Source organism: Lutjanus erythropterus, chromosome 19 (assembly GCF_056507025.1).
Source record: "Lutjanus erythropterus isolate fLutEry1 chromosome 19, fLutEry1.hap2, whole genome shotgun sequence".
NCBI classification, from domain to species: domain Eukaryota; kingdom Metazoa; phylum Chordata; class Actinopteri; order Lutjaniformes; family Lutjanidae; genus Lutjanus; species Lutjanus erythropterus.
Window position 1 is genome coordinate 16,615,659 of NC_139335.1, and position 19,849 is coordinate 16,635,507.

General features: G+C 41.1%; 1 protein-coding gene across 3 annotated transcripts in view; it reads left to right on the plus strand.

The window, feature by feature from the left end:
• The window catches only part of cep112 (centrosomal protein 112), a 139,817-nt gene extending 132,382 nt beyond the window's left edge, over positions 1 to 7,435 (plus strand). For all 3 annotated transcript variants that reach the window (XM_084744375.1, XM_084744373.1, XM_084744374.1), the window contains 3 exons: positions 2,478 to 2,579; positions 5,308 to 5,372; positions 7,061 to 7,435. In XM_084744375.1, coding sequence (XP_084600501.1) covers positions 2,478 to 2,579; positions 5,308 to 5,372; positions 7,061 to 7,064 — 171 coding nt within the window. In that variant the 3' untranslated portion in view covers positions 7,065 to 7,435. The remainder of the gene's footprint in view (positions 1 to 2,477; positions 2,580 to 5,307; positions 5,373 to 7,060) is intronic.
• The last annotated feature ends 12,414 nt before the right edge of the window (positions 7,436 to 19,849 follow it).

Consider the following 19,849-nt stretch of genomic DNA (forward strand, 5'->3'; position numbering starts at 1 on the left):
AACTCCTGGACATTCAAATTAAAGCTTCTGCAACCCGTCACTCTCAAATTATCCTCAACTTCGTTCTCACACAGAGAGAAAAAGACATATTTCTGTAAACTGACGGGCTCTCGACCCAATATTATTGTCCCGACACTTTAAAATGAATAGGGCAGAAGGAGCCTGAAAAATTTGGCAAAGTTGTGGCAGACTAATCTACTGCACACTGTGCCGAGACAAAGTGAGCTGCTTCATGTTGGGATCATTTATGCTGGAGGTTGCTTTGAAGTGCTTCCCAATCCCTTTCATTGTGCCCAGGAAGATTAATTAGCCAAAGCCAGAACAATCAGTTAAATCCACAACAGGAAAATTATTTTAGGAAAACCAATCCCCCCCCCCCCTCACCTCACCTCATTCACGCTCCCTTCACTTGAAAGACCGGACTGATGAGGAGAGGAGAGGTGGGGGAGCGCAGGCTATTCTTAATGTTAGCTGGACTTTGGCTCTGTCAAAGACATTATGGTGGGCTGAAATGCTCAGACTCTCCCCTGGTTACACCTTGAAATATGTGGGTGAAAACTGTTGCTTTTCACAGCCCCCGTCGATTCCTCGAGCTCTGTTAAACTATTCATCAAGCTCCAGATTAATTGATTCAGCAACTCTTTTCTGAATGCTGTAAATGCTTTTACAGTACTGTAAAAGCGCTGTGTTTGTGCATGTGTGTGTGTCTGTATATGTGTGTGTGTCCATTCATGTGTGTTTGTGGGTAAAAAGGGGGGGTTGCGCTAACCAAACCCTTTTCAACTTCTATAATCAGACTCTGGTTTAGTGGAGTGTAATTTAGCCCCAGACAGACTTCCTCCAGTCCTCCCCAGTGGAGCTAGCTAGCTAGCAAGCTATCGAGCTGCTGCTGCTGCTGCTGCTGCGTTTGATGTGTTCTGCCCTCCACCGTGGCCCTGTCCTCTTCCAAACCCAGCTGTGTAACAGGCCCATAACTGCATTGTTAGATCTAGTTGTAGTCATCAGCAGCCAGTAGGGGGTGTTGTGCAGAGCGAGTCATGCCAGTCTGCGGACCCCCTGTGGAGATGTGAAGGAGCTGTGACGAGCGAGGGAATACTCTGAGCCATGAATAAAGAGGGGATACCCACTGTCTGTGTGTCAGTGTGTGTGTGTCTCCTCCAAGGGAGCTGTTCACTTAGAGCACCGTGTCTGGAAGTGCATGTGTGTGAGTGTGAGTGTGTATGTGAATGGATAGTGGAAGCACTTATTCAGCAATGATTAATATTAAATTACTCGATATTGAGCTTTTTCTCTCTTCTTGTTGAATAGTCTTTAGTCTGTAAACCAGATAATTCAACAAATGATATAAATTCAAATGAAGATCACATAATATAGGCTTGACTGTCTGAGCAAATGTATTTGTATTAATTTAATGGTTAAATAACTAATGTATCATATGGATGCATGATGTTTGGTGGGGTTAAATTAGCGTATGAAGATATCTAGACTGAAACATCAGGATGGACAGTGATATTGTTGCAGGTTCTAAAGGGTCCTTGACTTGGCACCACATAAGTAACTTAGTTGTGTTTAAAAAGAAAATAATGAAAACAACATGGAGGCATAGTGCAATGAAGAGCAGCGACAGCTTCTTTTTATTTTCCCTCCCACGTGTTGAAAACGGAACTTAAGAAACAAAATTTGTGACAACTCTGAAGGAGGACGCTACCTCAAATACTGAAGGCTTTTAAATCACAATGTTACGATGGCATTGTCCATCGGCTCAACCCTTGCTTGGTCATGACTTTCAGATTGCTGTACTGTTCACACTACACAACTTTCTGTCTTGTATTCATGGGGCTTGAATTCGTTGTGCTTTGCACACTGCATGACTGGTCAGTAATGGGGCAACACTTTTCAAGATCTTTTAGTTAAGGAACTACGAATCTGTCTCATCTCCAAACTTCATTTTGTCCTGAAAACACACATTAGAAAAGACATTATAATTATTACTGATGCATCAGTGTGCATCATGTTTATGTTGTAGCTGCTGGAGATGGAGCTAGTTTGAATTACTTTATAGCTACTAATACAGTACTACTTTGGAACTACTAAGCTATCCGTCTTTTCTGGCTACTGCTCCAGTGCTCTTTCGTCTTTCCTTCTCTGTCTCAACTTGTCCTCCCTCAGTCCATGTCTGCTCTCATTGGCTGTAGCTGTCTTGCATGCCTCCCCAAGCCGTCCCCAACACGACCAGATATTAATCCTGCTTGATATCTTTCTGGTGTCTTGGACGTATTGGTAAGCTCTCTGCAAGCTCTCAGACCGCATCTTTGAACAGTTGACATGTAGTGATCCTCGCTCAGGGGGGCAAGTGCCAGTTTTCCTCTGATCTGGGGACTTTGTCAGCAAGTGGAAAATCAGGGCTAAAATCCTGTAATGTGGACGTGGCTCAAGTTAACAGACACTGTTTGGTTGTCCTGCCTCTGTCCTGTCAGGTGACTGTGGTGCGTCAGGAGTATGAGGAAAAGATCAAAGGTTTGATACCAGCAGAGCTCCGGCAGGAACTGGAGGACACCATTACCTCTCTGAAAGCTCAGGTGAGAACTGACTGTTTGCCAGACACAGATCAGATACCGGCAGTACTAGAATAAACACGCTGACATATTAACTCTGGTGGCTTTAGTTTCAAGCATGTTAAAAATTGTCTGAGTGCTTATATGTTCTCACTTCCTACTTAAAAGATATTCCTCCTGTCTTTTTTCTTTCATCAATTCTTATTCTTATTTTACAACACTGTCCATTTACTGTGTATACCACATACACATATTTACCAAATGTCTCTCTTTATTTTCATGTTCTTTCTTGTTATGTTTAAAAACCAGCAGACAGAAGCAGTCCTCTAACTCTAGATTCGTTATGTATAAGCCTGCGTTCAGACTGACAGTAATCTGCACAGTCCCCTCATTCATTTGAATGTAGCCAGTCCATCGGCCAGTGGAGGTGCCAACATAGGGGGCTCCAACAAGATAATGTGTGGTCTGGCAAATGCAACATGATGTCATCTGACAAGGATATGCATTGGCCTGTCAAATACATGTAAGCACACATTACTGGTGGATCACTTTGTAACAGTGTATTTCTCCTCACATTGTTTGTGACCAAAGATAAAATAGTCGTTGCCGTGATGATAAAGACTTGTAAAATCATGTCTGTAGGTATTATTAACTGCTGTGCAGTTTTTGGGGGGTATGATAAGCCTTTAAACACAGTGATCTGTTACTTCAACCCGACTACCTGGAATATATCCCATCTTCTCACCGGTACCACCAGCGCCGTCTCTAGCTTTTCTGGGCCTTATGCAAAAAGGTGCTCTGGGTCCAGTATTTGTGAAACTAGGGGGATTCCAAACCCTCTGAGGTGGTCCAGGGCGTGCAATTAACATTTAACAGCATCTATCTGGTGTACTTAAAAATGAGAGGAGGCGAGATCCATGAAAAACATATTTCTTCTCTCAATTTCAAATCAAACATCTGAAGTTGAGACCAGTAATATATACTCATTTTAAATGCTAGGAACAACTTTGTAATAAAAGTACTTAATAAAAATATCACAACTAGCTGCTAGTATTATTGCATATTGTGTTAACGTGAGTAACAATAATGTGACACAGACTCATCTCTGGACATTGACAACCTTTCTTTGAGTACCATTGGAAATACTGATTTTTGGATCGGCTATTAAACTCAGATTATCTCTGCATTACACTGCTGGGGGTCCATATGCAACTGCATAGTCCACATGTAGCAAGAAACAGCCCCAGATCCAACAGCACATCCCCACCAACACGGCCCCCTGCACGGTTTTAATGCAGGGCTGTTTTCAATCTGAATCTGCTCTAAGGTCCTGTTCAGACTGCCAGCCCAAATCCATTAGCCAGGTCACTCTTGAAAAAGAGATTTTTAATCTCAATGAGGCTTTTACCTGGTTAATAAAGGAGATATATAAATATATATATATCAGACTATGAATAAAGGGGCGGTGGAGTGAAATCATGAGTATACAGACAACCTAGGGCCTTTAGTATTGGCCAATAAACTGTATGTTGTATACTGCCAAAGTAACAGTTTGTGGCCATGTTTTAGCATTCTGTATCCTCAGTCTTTTTAAAGTTGGCATTTCCTTTTGTTTTTCAGTTTCTGTTGCTACTTATCAGTCAAAACTATCAGAAACATAATCCTGATGAACATGCAAGTAAGAATTATTTGTTAGATCGCATCAGTGATGACTCTAGTGTGGTTTAGTGGTGTAGCACTCAATCAAAGTCATAGCTGACGCACTGGGCCCTGTCAGTCCTCTTTATAAACCTAAATCTCTCCTGCTCTCTCCATCAGATCACACAATCACTCCTTGCTTATCTACATTCATATAGCCTCTTATTTACTCAGTGGATCCATTTTAACACTGATTATCATCATTTTTGTAGCTTTTACTTTGTAAACAAAAGGGGTTTTTTTCTGTAATGATGATAGGACTGTACAGTTTTTGTAAAAGTAGCTCATCATAAGCCCCTGCCTTGTTCAAATAGGTCTAAAAGATCCTGTTTCAGCACACCGACCACAGCTCTGTGATCGGATATGTTTATAAAATGTAATTCGTGACCAGAATGGTCTCTCCTCTCATTGACGATGTCTTGGGTTTTGCACATTAAAGTGCATTATTTTTACATGGTGAAAAAAAAAGGTGGGGAGAGTTTTCATGTCTCTGGAGGCATCCGACCACATTTCGGTGGGGTTTTGCATCTCCTTCACCACTGAGAAGTGCCAAATGAAATGCTAGAACTTTCCTGAGGTCTCCCCCACAGAAAGGAATGTACCCTCGGCTCCAGTACGGTAGTCCCAGAACAATACAGATTCTTTTGGGGCCATGATTATTCTGCCAGGCTCTAGATGCCGTGTAAATGTAGATGGGGTTTATTTTCACTTCAGCCAAAGACACTTCATAAATAAACTCACACTTTGTAGCCAAACAAAAGAATGGCGCTGCCTCCTCTTGCAGCGTCCTAACCTCGACTAACCTGGCTCATAATCTCCCCTCTGTCCCTATGCGCCTTAACCCCGCTGCCCTAATCTTCTGACCCCCAACCCCTGATGTCCTGACCCCTGGGCTCAACAACCAAACCTTTATTCCACTTAGCTAAACCCCTCCACCCAAAGGCACAATTGACCCAAAGCCATCATACCTTCTTCACTTTGAGTTTCTGACTTTCTGACAAGTCTCTGACTACACGACTAACCATAGTGAGTGCATTGTCTGTCTGTGTTGCAGGTTAACTTCCTTCAGAAGAGAGCCGCCTTGCTACAGGAAGACCTGGATGCCTGCCGCAGCAGGAGGTTAGTGTGATTGTTTATCTTGTATAGAAATATATATGCATACGTGCCTGTACATAGTTCATATGGAAGTTTATACCCCTGTATAGTACAATGGATTTATGCCTGAGCTTTAGTTTTACTCTTGTGTACCTCAGATAGTGAATATAGTTTAAGGGTGACTCTAACCTGGACCTTATTTTCCAGTGCTTTTGAGTCTAATACCGTTTTTTATACCACATATATATGTTGTATATATGGGTACAATTTCAAAAATTGTTGTCCCCATTACTAGTTTTGAGGGACCTCAAGAACTAACTAGTCCTGAGATCTTGTCTAGTAGAGATTAGACCACCTTGTAATGAGGGACATCAAGAAATTGTGTAGCTTTTGTAAGATAAATTTATGCGCATACATGAACAAATGCTCTCTTCTCCTGGTGGCCAGAGATGGTCAGCCTACTGCCTGATAAAGATTGCAATAACGAGTTATAAAATGATCAGCAGAAATAAAATAGTGCTGAGTGATAAACAGCATAAAGCAGGAAAGCAGACTAAGGGCTTTCTAATTTCAATTCGAAAACATGATGTATTTCAAAAAGAACCCCAGTTTCATTCATAACATTTTAGCTAGCTCATCAGCATGCAGCTTGAAGGACAATGTTTCATCAATAGACATACCAACATACTTGTAGGGAGGCATTCTTTCAATTTCAGAACCATTTAAAGAGTAAATATTAAAATCAATATCATTAAGATGAAGAAAACTGCGAACATTTTGTTTTTGCCCCACATACAACAAGTTTAATCTTTACAAGTGAGCGCTGGAAAGCACAGTGTCGTCAGCATAATAATGCACCTTCCAGCCACTGTCAGACAAGGCTATGTTATTAATAAACGAGGTGAAAAGTAGAGGAGCTAAAATTTAACTACACCGTAAGTGACCTTCAAAATGGTGGAGTGAGTAGAATCAGCAACAATGCATTGGGTTCTATCTGCAGGATAGCTTGTATAAAACACTGGTAGGCTTTCTGACGGAGGCCAGCAGAGGCTAGTTTATCCACTAAAAATTTATGGTTAACTGTGTCAAATGCTTTAGACAGCTAAATGAACGAGGCTGCACAGTGCTCTCCATTGTCACAGGCACATATAATATCATTTAGAACAAGAGATGCAGCTGATATCGTACGAAGAGCAAATCCAAAACCACACTGAGAGCTAATTAAAATATTTACGAACAAATGCAGCCGATGATTATCTTGAGAGTCAAGGATCTTGCCTAAACAAGATAGCTTGGAATTTGTAGGGCACTATTAATGGTGCAGGTCTTTTCTTTGACTATGACAGCTTCCACTCCTGAGGGCTTTCATTTGCCTCCCATCCATCATACTGTAAGCACCATTTATGTCTTTATGAAAAGCTTCCATACATACGCAGTGATAAGAGGCCTTGTCAAACGATGCTTGCCGCTCACATCTCTGCAAACATCTCTCAGGACTGTCAGTCACACACACATCACAGTAAATAACCAGTTATTTCACTGTACTCCACCTCACAACTTAAAGTGACAGCGTCTTTGAGATTCTCAAAGGAACAGTCAGTCAGAGAGAGTTTAAATTTATTTCCATGATGATATTCTTTCATATCAATGCACATGTGTTATAATGTTGGTTTAATGGTTTAACGCTGGAATAACCCAACTCTTCTGCACAGGTAACCATGGGAGAACCACAGCCTGACCCTCCACCAGGATATGAAGGATAAGATGTCCAATCAGATGTGAGCATTATTGACTGTTACAAGTATTTCACAAACCTGTCATGCCACTGGATCAGTCATCTTACTTTGATGTGCTGTCTCATGGTTTTATTAACATATGCGCTATTTTTTCATTGTCAGGTTTTAGTTTTGCTTTGTCCTGTTGGAAAAAATATATATTTATGTTCTCAAATGGTTATTTTGTTCTTTTTTTTTTTTTACTTTTTTGATACCATTAACTTGACTTGATTATTGTTATTGATATTTGATATCAGTCAGTTGTCATATTCTTACTAAAATTCATTGTTTTTAATAAAAGGATTTTCATCACTTTCTGTTGTCATTCTTTTTTTCTTTCTGGGCATGTTTTTCATCTCCTTCAAATACCTCATAATTAATCCCTCAATTAGGGGAAGTCATGCTGTTGCCCTTGTTTTCATATGACCACAACGTCCATGTTAACCAAGATTAGCTCTGTAACATTACACTAAAGTCAAAGACCTTGAATTCCCATCTCCCCCGTCACTATTAAGCATCGCCTTTCTGCTCAAGCCCCCATTTGAACTGTAAAGAGTAGTTGGGGGGTTTGTGGTCGGTTCAGATAAAGAGCGCTGTGAGATGATTGTTTGAACCTCTGGCCAAACACTACAGTCCTTGGACTCTACTCTTTCTGCCTGTGTTTTACCGATGGCTCCACTCGAACCCAAGCTGAATGACTCAGACACTGGGGTACATGAAATGGCCGCCATGTCTCCTCCAACGTCTCCAGAGTGTGGAGGTTTTATGATGATAATAACATTTGGTGGACCAAGGATGGGCTTCATAATGAGCCCCCATCCATTGGTATTTTGTGTCTCTGGTAGGTGAGGAATGCATGGGCTTGAATACTGATCATTTCAAAAGAATCCAGTTTTTTTTTCCTGGAAAACAGTTCGGAGGACTTATTAAATTCCAAAATCAGATTTTATTTCAAAGAGGCCCCCGCACTTATTTGCATTGGAATTGCTTTCTTTTTACACCCGCAGTTCACGCATTTCCATGTGTTCCCATTGTCCGTGACCTGTTCTCCTGTCTCCAAACGAAACACTATACCCCTCTCTGTGTTTATTTGATGTGCTGATTCTGCTGCCCAGGCAGAGAGAGAGAGAGAGAAAGAAGAAACAAAAAAAGAGAGACGAAAGGAGAGAGGACTGTCAGACCAACATCTGAGAAACAGGAATTTAGTCTTTCAGCACAAAGCCTTTGTAGAGTGTTGTTTCTGGAAGAAGTGCACAGAGGATTCATAACCATTGCAACATAGCATCATGCATGCATGTGCTCTTGTGTACTTCTAAGGAAGCATTTGTGACATTTTTGCATGTGTGATTACATTCATGCTTCAAACAAGAACATTCATGTCATCCAGCTGTGTTTGAAGGCAAAAATGTTTAAACCTGTTCTGAATGCTCAAAGTTGCAGCAGAAAGCCTGATCATTCCCAAATAAGCGTGTGCATTTTGCACGTCTTAGTCTTGACCTCATCAATTGTGCAAACTGGGATAAGGGTATTGCAATTCCAAAGAAGGAGGCATTTTTGCTGTTTCAAGGATTCGGTTTTGATCAAAAGGAGAAGGTAGAGGTGTCAGGAGATGGCACCTTTTTTACCTTTCTTGGATAGGGACGGCTGAAGAGAAACAGGAAAGGGGATGACATGCAGCAAAGTCCCTGAGCTGGAATCAAACCCCAGTCGCTGCATCATGGACATGAGTACAAGGTGTGCAGGGTCTACCACGGACCCCCAACTACCTCAAGTGTAGGCTGATTGCTCAGTTGCATCTTTTTCATCTCATGTCATTCTTTCCAGATTCAGCAGAAGTCATGTTATATCTGGAATGAGCTGTCTGTAAAAAAGGAAAAAATAATTGTCCCTTCAGGGTTTCACTGGCTTTTTGGGGGTGTTGTTACTGCAGTTCTTCTAAAGAAAAAAAAAATGGTGATGCATGTTGTGATTTTCTAAAGCATGTTTGGTAAATACTAAACGGACCTGCATTTGTATAGTGGCTTTCTAGTCTTCTGACCACTGAACAAAATTATGTACGCAAGTGAAAAAAAAAGTTGGCTTTTTTTCATACAGTTCATTAAAAATCAAAGGCAACTTGCTCCAGGAAGAATAAAACTGCACCCTGTTCTGATTGTTTCAACTACCACTGACAAAAAGGCTCAGGGTTACAAAAAATATAACAAAATATGCTTTATTTGTAAATGAAGATGTGCACTCAGGGGGTATTCCACAAAGAAGCAAAATCTTTTTGGAGCTTAAACTCAAAGTCAGACTAGCGAGCACAAAATTAGAAAATATTCAAGTGCACAGAGCATTTATACATGTCATAACAACGGCAAACCTGGCACCTCGTCCTGATTCTGGTCAAGAGTGAAACAGAAAGCACAAAGCAATAAATATACCTCTGTCCTTTTTAGTGTAATTCTACCTTACTCAGTCTACGTTTTGGTAAATCTCTGGGTTAAATGGCTGAAACTCTCCCCTCGTGGGTGTTCATGGTGTTGCAGTACTCAGTTATTCACTTGAAAGTGTTGGAGGTGTGAAGAAAGAATGTCCCGCAGGACACTGGTTTACTGCAACTGCTTCAATAATTAGATTTTATTGGACCTTATTGAAAAATACTGTCATAAGCGTAGCGTAGCTCCTTTAAGGAATAGTGTGTGATGTGTGTGCACTGTGAAAGTGAGCGGCAGACTGGTGATGCCCATAGTGAAGCAAAAAGTTGTCAGACTGGCAGTAAATGTACAGTACAGGTCACTGTGTGTCAGTTAATAAATGCTGCAGCTTCTCAAGACCAAGAAATGTCTGTTGCCTCACAACTGCTGAGGAGAAAAGGCTGATGATAAGCTAAAGCTAATTTGCACCCTGTGGCGGGCATCGTGATGCTAACCACAGTATTGCAGTGATGTAGTTATCGTTGCTACTACTACTACTTACTACTTACTACTGCTGTCAAAGTGCATACATACAAATGAGTGCCTCAACATTAACGCCTTCGAGAAGAGGCCACTAGAAATGTGCGCTCATTAGGTCTTACTCCTCTCTATGACAGCAGCCACTACAAACACTGTAGCCTTCAGACAAAGCCAGACATCTACACATTGTATGAATTTCACTCGTACTTCACCCGTTACTGAAACTGGATTGAAAAGTAGCTTTCAGATACTGTCAGATGATCCTTCATTTAAAGTATCCAGAGTCCATAAGATTATGAAGCTCGGAAGGTTAGTGCGTATTCTGTCCTGTTTAACAGGCTTGTACTTTGCTCATTTACAACACAAACCAGCTCCAGCTATGAACTCTCTTTTAATCTGTTATTACTCTGACATAGTTTCACTCTAATTGATTGTCTATCACAAAAATAAACCTCCATAATTATGCTTGTGTAAATACAAGCCATGAATGTCATTTCCACACAGCCGACATGGCTCCATTAAGGATCAAAGCCCTCGCTTCCTCTCAGTTATCTCCACATCAGACAGTGGACTGTTGTGTGACAACAGTAAAGGGCAGCTGGGAGCTCCCGAGGTTTCCACTCATCCACCATATTCTAGCTTCATGCTAAAGTGCTCAGAGCTGCTGTACAGTCAGGCTTGGGGAAGGTTACTATAAAAATGTATTCCAGTACAGGTACTAATTACCTGTTTAAAAATGTAGTCAATAATCTAATATCACAATATTAAAGTAATGCACTAATGTAACTTGATTACCTTCACCTTTTACTTTTATATAAACAAGATGACCCACTGAGATTGAAAATCTTGTTTGCAAGAGAGACGTTGCCATGGTAGCAGCCAATTACAACATATTAAAATGCAACAAATACAATATATTTTTTAAAAAATCCACAATAGAACAACAGCTATTCAAACATAGTAGCCTCTCAAGAAAAAAAAGCACGTCTCGATCACTATATTCTTTATGATGCCCTGAAATTCATCGGTGGACACAAGTGTATCTAATTTATTTCTCTCGATCAGTTCAAACCCGTGGTACATTAAAAAGCAAGCACTTGATCCAGATATTCATTTCTTTGTCACATGTGAATGCATGTTTAGATTAATAGTAGTAATTATGCAACATTTAAATGTTCTCGTAAATGTTACAGCAATTCATTCTTTACATTTAAACTTCAACTGAACTGCCATAACTTATTGTAGTCTGGAGCTTGTGCAGTCGGAGTAGTCTTGACAGGCGTAACAGCTTACTAACTGGATTCTGTGTAGCTAATGTTAGCGGTTGATCTATACAGGTGTGCACACCTCATGGTTCTGTTCCCATTGGTAATCATACTTCTTTCTGTATAACAGATGACTGTTTTTTTATATTTCTTTACTTTTTTATGATTACATTTCTATTTTTATGTGTCTGTGTTAGCACCTTGACCTGTGAGAAATTAAATTTTATTCTTGTGTACGCTTTATGTGGAAATGGCTAATAACTTGAACTTCAGTTTGAACTAATATTAGCACTTGATCTGCGTAGCTTACGTTGGCAGTTGGTCTTTGCGGTTTGTGTTCACAACTGTTCTGTGAAGCTAACATCGGCGGTTGTTCTGTGTTGCTAACGTTGGTGGTTGGTCCGCCACTGTACTGTGTTGTGGTCCCTTTTTTCTGATGTAAAGACAAAAAATGGCTAAAAGCTTTTTTTTTTATTTTACTAGAGAATATGGTGAATTGACTGCAAAATTGGTTGTTTTCACTGAGACACAGAGACCAGAGTGATGTTGTGAGACTCGTGCAGTGTTGTAATGTGTGTGCACTGTGAATATAAACAGACGATTCTTTATTTTAAAATGTATTTTATAATTGTAATCATGCTAACAATCTGTAATCCGAGTTAGTTAATTTTTTTCCGTAACTGTAATGAAATACAGTAACCTTTTTTGGATTCTAATTATGCCATCCCATTACATGTAATCTGTTACTCCACAAGCCTGTATGGCTTGATGCTTGTTAATATGGAGGTTAGTTTTTATGACATGAATGAACCATTTAAAAATCATCCCACACTCTCAGAACGTACGGAAGATAAAAACTGCCTCTTGAGTCAGAAATGTAGAGCAACTGCAAATTCTCTTGAAGACGCCGTACAGAGAAACCTTAAACCAGCTTTTGTTTTGAAGTATTTCATTCCCGCAGGATATCAGAGAGGTTATTTGAGGACGTGAATTTAAAGACCAGCACTGGTTTCTAATCAGCTGTAGAAAAGGGTGATTCGAGGTCATTCAGCGCCTCTCTGCCTCTTACACGACAGACACATGTGACTGCGTGCTTGCGACAGGCCTCTGGGATTGACTGTACATCAGCGTGTGATTGACAAAGTCATTGTACGTGTGTGTGCGTTTGCGTGAGCCATGTGCCACTGGAGCTTTTTATAGCGCTGTATTCTGAGTCAGACCCTAGGAGGCCTGTGTTTGGCTGCTGTACGCTGCTTGCATAAATAAACCTGTTTATCGCCAACTCTTCTCACACGCACTGATGTCTTCCATCATGTTTTCTGCCTTCTCTGCCTTTGTCTCTCTTCCTAGCTTGTATCACTCCTTCTCTTTGTTGATTCGGTATTTATGGCAGTGATTTTTCCTTTTTTCCCCGGCCCTGTCACTCAAACGCAACAAGAGCTATGAAACGGATATGCAGCTGCATGATTTGAGAACAAGTGGGTTAGAAGCTATACAGCCTGAGTGAAGACGACACAGCAGGTTGTGTTTGTGTGATTGTGGCATGAATTTATCGTCTGGGCTGATAGTGTGGGCTGAGCAGAGGGACAGAAGACCATGCACTCAAGACAGTGTGGGAGGTTTGTCTGAATCACTTGCCCTATGTCTCTGTCTGGTATCTCTGTCTCGCTCTTTCCATTTATCTCTCTCACCCTCTTTTATCATTATACACAAATTCTTGCACCAGAAGTGCTAATGGCTAAGTAGACTATGACCACATCCACACTAATGCAAATAAGGTTGGCATCTTTTTGATTTTTCCATCCATTAACTTTCAAAAATATTCTTCAGAGAAGAGCGTTTGAAAGATGTTAAAATCTAGCTGCCAGACTGGTTTGCTTGCTCAAGTCTTAAACTCACCGTCACTTTAATGTCTCAGTCTGTTTGTGCATAATTGTGTCTTTGCATTGACTTTACATACAGTCGCACCAGCACTGAAATTCACTTTGCATTCAGTCTAAACACACAATAATCTTCATAACTTGTTTTAATTAGTGTGTAATCACCTGAAAATAAGAACTGTTGTGTTAGTTACTTTAGAATGAGCTGTTCATATCAGCAGAGGATGCAGGTCCTCCTGTCTTAGGAGACATGGTCTGTCTTCCCATGTTTCCACAGCAGGGCCGTTTCTAGACAGGAAGCCTGGGGACACTGGCCACTCCTGAAATCTGATTGGCCACCCCAAGTGCCACCCCATTATCCTCAAGTATGATTGGCTATCTTTTCAGTGACAGGTGGGACCACTGTTTAAGCCAACTGTGTGATGAATACTTGTAAATGTGCATTGTTTTCTTCTGTATGCAACCTACTTTTATTTATTTTAACTTACTTTGTGGATCATTTTACTACAAACGTTTGTTTAATAAAATGTTAGTTGTAACTCCCTTTATGCAACCCCCAAAAAACATACAAAGAAAAACTATTTATACAGCAAATGAGTTAATAAATAATGCCACCCCACTTGTGCTACCCAGTCAAAAAAGTCTGGACACGCCCCTGTTCTGCAGTAACCCTGGAGAGGGTCCTTCATGTTTTAGTGGGTTTCACAGCCACTGTAGGTTCTCCTGCACACTACAAGAGTAAGGGGATGTGTTTGTAATCTGAAAATACTAAATGCCCTTTCCTCTCAGATATTTATTCCGAAAAATAGATTCCTCCTGAGGTCAATAAACCTCCCCAACATCCCAAAAATATTGAGGACACGGCATCTGTGTGATGAAAAAGGTGGTCTAAATGGTGATATACACCCCAAACTTTCATGTCAATAGATGCATATTAGATCATGAGAGGATTTGAGAGGATTTTGTCCTTATGAAACTCCCTTTCTCCCTGCTTTTAGCTTTGAAAATTATAAAGTCTTTATAAGTCAATCAATGATCAAACTAGCAACATTATAAGTTACAAATAAATCAAATGGCCAAACTTACTTATTCTCTTGTGGTTGTAACTTCCAAAAAATTTCATGAAAGTTCAACCTTCTGCTGGAGACCCCCTGCAACCCACTCAGTGACCTCTGTTGGTCCCCAGACCCCAGTTTGAAAACCACTGATACACAATATGACTGTCGCATAATTACAAGGATCTGACTGTCACATGATCTGTTTACCTGCTTCACAACACTTTAAAAGTTGTGTGAAGCTGCTGGCTCAAAGTGCCTGCACTTGTCCAAAAGAAAGATTCTAACACTCTCAGAAATAAGGGTTCCAGCAGGGTTCCTCCTGTTTCCTGCTTGCTTCCGAAGAACCCTTTTTTGAAGTGAAGGTTCATCAAAGGTTCTTAGTTAGACTAAGAGTTCCATTAAGAACCTTTTTCATCCAAATGCCTTTTTTGAAAGAAAGAGTTCATCAAGGGTTTTTCATACTGTAATATAAAGGGGTTCTCAATAGAACCCCATGGGTGGGTTCTAACTTAAATCCTTGGAATTTTAAAGGGTTCTCATCAGAGCCCTCTGGGTGTGTTCTTGGTAGCATTCTTAGAAGGTGGAAAGGTTCTGGATGGAACCATTGCACCAAGGAAGAGTTCTCTGTAGAACCTCTCACAGGGGGAAAGGTGAAACCTGTCATACATGGTTCTAGGTATAACCCTTTATGTTGGGTTCTTGGTAGAACAATCTGAAAGGATCCAAAGTGGAACCTTGGAAGCTTCTACCAGGAAGCAAAAAGCGTTCTCCCATGGAAACAAGCTGGAGAACCCTTTATGGTTCACGTTAGCACCTTTACTTCTAAACTTGTGTTTTTTTTATTGATTTGATAATTCGGCATCAAGCGTCTGACATATGAATTTTCATATTTTCATATCTGCGTTTGTGTAGACATCAGATATGTAGTTGTTGCCATGGTGCTCACCCTGTTGAAGCGTCACACCCCTCTAATGGAGGAACAGGAAGCGGGGAAGGAGATAAAAATCTGGCATCTGTTGAACGGACGAGCAAGTTAATCACCTTACCAGCCTGGGAAACCCTGCGCTCCCGCGTCAGGAAAGAGGAAGATGGGGTTAAAGTGGTGGATTAAGGATGAGTGAGGGAGCCCGGGGTTCAGGTTAAGACTGATTCGGAGACGGATCGCTGTCCTGTCAAGCATGGCAGAACAGTGGCGTCCGGCCTGTGAAGTGTCTGCTTGGTGCTTCAGTGTGAGCAGCAGAGGAAATGAAAGTCATTACTGTCAGTGTGGAGTGAGCTTCATGGCCCAAACGGGATTAGACAGTGCATCCGACATTGTTTCTATACATTGGTAGACTTAAAAGTCAAGCGCAAAATGGGATTAAAACGAGGGAAAAAAACCAATAAATAACCTTCAACAGCCCCCCCTCTCCCTCCTTTTGCCTCTTTTATTTCCTCGCTGCCTTCCTTCGCTTCCAATTCCCTACCTATTTCATGTCTCATTCTTTCTTCTTAGTCTTTTTCTCTTTCACCTGTCTCGCTCTCTATTCCACTCTCTGTCTGACACATCTCTCTTTCCCCTCTTCCATCTTTCACACTCTCATCCCATCATCAAAATGCACAGGTAGGCGCCGACTCCCACTCGCACTTTGCATTCACTGTTTTGCAAAAAAAAAAAAAAAAACATCCTTCTGGGGCCAATTGGCGCTTGAAATCCAACTTCATTCCCCTCGAACTGAACCCTTTCAAAAACAAACCCTCCCACCACTCGTGCTTTTTTTTTTTCTTCTCCTCGTCTTCCTCTTTCAAAACAGCCCCATAACAAACTGCCGAATTGTTGCCCTTCCTTAACTTTTAAGGGTATTATGCACCATGTCCAACTTCAAAGCCTGTCTTAACTCCACACTTTAATTGTATCTTCCCCAGCTCTCTGCGTGCCATTTGATTCTGCTGACAACAGCACTTCTCCCTCCGTTCTCCTCCATCCTTCTCCTCCCGTCCTCCTCTGACACTCTCTGGTCTTCGCTTACCCACTCTTACAAATAAATAAATTTTCTATGTTGTAATATCTCCACCCAGAACCCTCTCTGGGGATTCTATCCAGAGCCTTTTCACCTTCTAAGGCAGCTAACAAGAACCCACAAAGGGGGTTCTGTGGAGAACCTTTTTTACATTCCTAGGGTTTCATCTAGAACCCACCTGGGGGTTCTGCTGAAAAGCTTTTTATATTCCAAACGTTTTATCTAGATTCCACCCAGGGGGTTCTACCGAGTACCTTTTTATATTACAAAGATTTATCTCGAATCCACCTGGGGTGTTCCACAAAGAACTCTTTTATTTTTCAAGCATTTTATATAGACCCCACTCTAAGAACCTTTTTACAACATATTACAAAGAACCCTCGATGTGAAAGAGTCCTTCAAAAATTTCGGTAATCTTCAGGGAACTCCTTCCTCCAAAAGAGGGCTAGGGTTTGCAACAGAACCTTTAATCTTACAGAGAACCCATGACAAACAGCCACTTCAAGAAAGGGGTTTTCAGAAGCAAATGGGTCTTGGTAGAACCTTAGCCCTTCAAGAAGAACCCTTTTGGAACCATTTTTTCTCAGGGTGTGCTGCCTTTTGACCCCCTGCACCACCACAGCTCCTCTCATCAGCTCCTTGCTCCCTTCACAGGCCATTGTCCCCCCTGTTGTCACCTACTTTGAAGAGGTAGCCTCCATTTCCTCTCTCGGCAGTCGGTTGTTGCCCGGGGTGTGTACACACCAAACAAACTTGAAACAGTAACCCCCTGTCCTACATTGGCTGTCTCCTGCTCTCTTTATCTGCTCTTTCTCTCTCTGTGTCTGTGTGAGCTGACTTCCTCATCATGGCCCTGGTTGATAATTGCCATAAGCTTCCCTCTTGGTTTCATTTTCCATTGTCCTCCCCCAAATTCTTGGCTCTGGCTTGAGATAAAGGGATGAGTACTTCAAAGGGGTCTGCAAAGAGTTTAACCCCAAGCCGAAAGGAACAGCACACAATACTGTAATTGAGAGCAGTTACTGATCACAGAGCTTGCAGCACAGAGAGGACAGCAACAGTACACACACTCACACACACTCTGAGTGTTTATGGCTGCAACTGAGGTGGCCAGTAGCAGTTACGACAGGCCAAGGCTGCTCAGGAGACCATATAACACAGTCGTAAAAACCTCTCCGGTCCTCTTTAGTTGTTAGATAGGAGGTGTTTTCATCACATGTGACTTAAGATACCACAGAAAATCAAGCTGTTTTGTGTATTTTGTGCACATGCAAGACAAGATGCAGTTAAAGAATTGATTGGGCCCACAAGTGATTTATGCATGCCCTTCCGTCTCTATTTATAGGGCTCTTTGTAGTCAGGCTGAATTTGACCTGTCCCTGTAATAATATCTTCCCAAACAGAGAGACAGTTACACCCCATAACCTTTCCCCCTGAAGTCCTCTTTCAAGGGTCTTTTTATAGGGCCAGGAGCCAAGGACACTCCTGGGGTCAGCTCCTGAGGGGCAAGCAGGGAAGACCTGGTCTACGGGGACCTCCCATGAACCACGAGAGGGGGTTGACAAGGCAGGACATGAGGGCCCAACTGGCCCCTGGTACTGGCAGGGGGTCCACACCATCGCCATGGTGATGGTTTCCACCCCGGTGTGTTTACTGTCAGAGGTCAGCCTTAGCCCTCCAAAGTTAACAAAGGCGGACATTGTCGGGGTAGCACTCGGTATATTAGCTAGATGAGCTGCACACCTACCTATTGGAAAGACGTAGACTATGTAGATGAGCTTTTACAAGATAAGAAATTGCATTTGTGCAGGCCTGTTTTTAACTCTGAGTCATTAGTGTCTCACATCTGGCATGGTTCCAGATATCAGATCTACTATACATCAGTGGTTCTTTCTTATCAGATGCACCCACACAGTTCTTTCAGATGAACTCAAGTACTCCTCCCCGTATTTATTTTATCTGTTTATCCATCACTTTTAGCTGACAGTTTCAACTTTTAGTCCATTACTTTTAGCTAATGTTTGCATTACTTTGATATAATTATTTCAACTCAATGTCTATCCATTCATTTTAGCGATCAATTTAAACTCTTATCCATTACTTTAGCTATCAACTTTTTATCTGTTAGTTCTACCTAATTATTGAAATGGTTAACTATTTCAACTGTTTATCTATTACTTTTTGTTGATGTTTGCATTAATTTCAACCGTTTGTCCATTATCTAACTCTTTCAAGAGTTCAGTCATTACTTTTAGCTGACGCTTAACTATTTATCCATTACTTTTAGCTAATGTTTGCATTACTCAGAAGTAATTATTTCAATTTAAATTTGTAGCCATTAGTTTTATTAAATTATTTCAACTGTTAAACAATAAGGGTGCTTTTAGCTAAATATTTCAGCTGTTTTGCCTGCTTTTAGCCAACAATTTAAACTATTACTACATATATTTTTTCAGTCATGTTTCAGCACTTTTATCTACCCTTTTCAACCATTTATCCATCACTTTTGACCAATTTCTCCCCTCGCTCACTCACTAGGTTTCATGTGCTCTCAATTGGTGATGTTCATTTGTTACAGCTAACTCAGCAAGTGATTTATTTAGTATTTAAATTGTAATGTCTGTGTTTATTTGTTTTGGGGTTTTTTTTTTCAAATTAGTTCTACTATTACACAAGCCTTCCACCCCAAAAGCAATTTCAGAAGTATCCTCTGGGGAGGTTCGCGATCACTGTTGTTAATCTTTTGCTGGGACAGTGAGTTTGATGTAGATCGGTAATTTTTTTGTGACGGATATGAGTGCGATAAAGTGCCCTTTGAATTGATGAGTAATCCCTTAGTCATCATGGCCTCTTCAAGAGCCATTTCCTCTTTTATTAACCTTGATGGGAAGCGAGGTATCAAGGGAGAAGGTTTCACAGCACCTTTCGCAAACAGGCTGATCAAAGTGTTTGCCGTCTTTGTACTGTACTTTTTGAATCTCTGTCCATTGAGGCAACAAGGACACACAGACACCTACTGTCTCCCTTTCAAGAATATAGCCAGTCCTCTTGTACAGAGGGTCTCCTGTGGTGGCTCATTTGAACACTAAAGACCTATCCAAAACAGTATTGACTCTGTTCTAAGCACTATTAACATCACTGCCTGTAGCTAGTACAGTGTGAATAAAGAAAACGTTGAGTCCAAAATGTCCACTGCATCCAGACAACTCCTCTCAGTCAGACCAGTGAATGGATATATAATGAATGTCTGATTTGTCTATGGGCTTTTCACTCCTTTTTGTGTTATCTATGCTGCAGTTAGGGGGCATATACAGAGAACAGTTACTCTTATGTTGCTTAAATGATATGATAACATCCTTCTGGGAACTTATCCTCACAGATGTTTTAATCTGGTGTGTGTGCATGTATCATGTGCCCTTATTGCCACTGGTAGGAGCTGTGGAGTGATAACAGCACTGTGATTTGATTTCCTATTGCAACATGTTCCTAAATGACGTCTGTGGGTAGTTTAAGTGAGTTTTATTTAAAATACCTGGGTTTAAGCCTAATGTAGAAAAGTTTTTGTCCTGCTGAAGTCTTTGAATCCT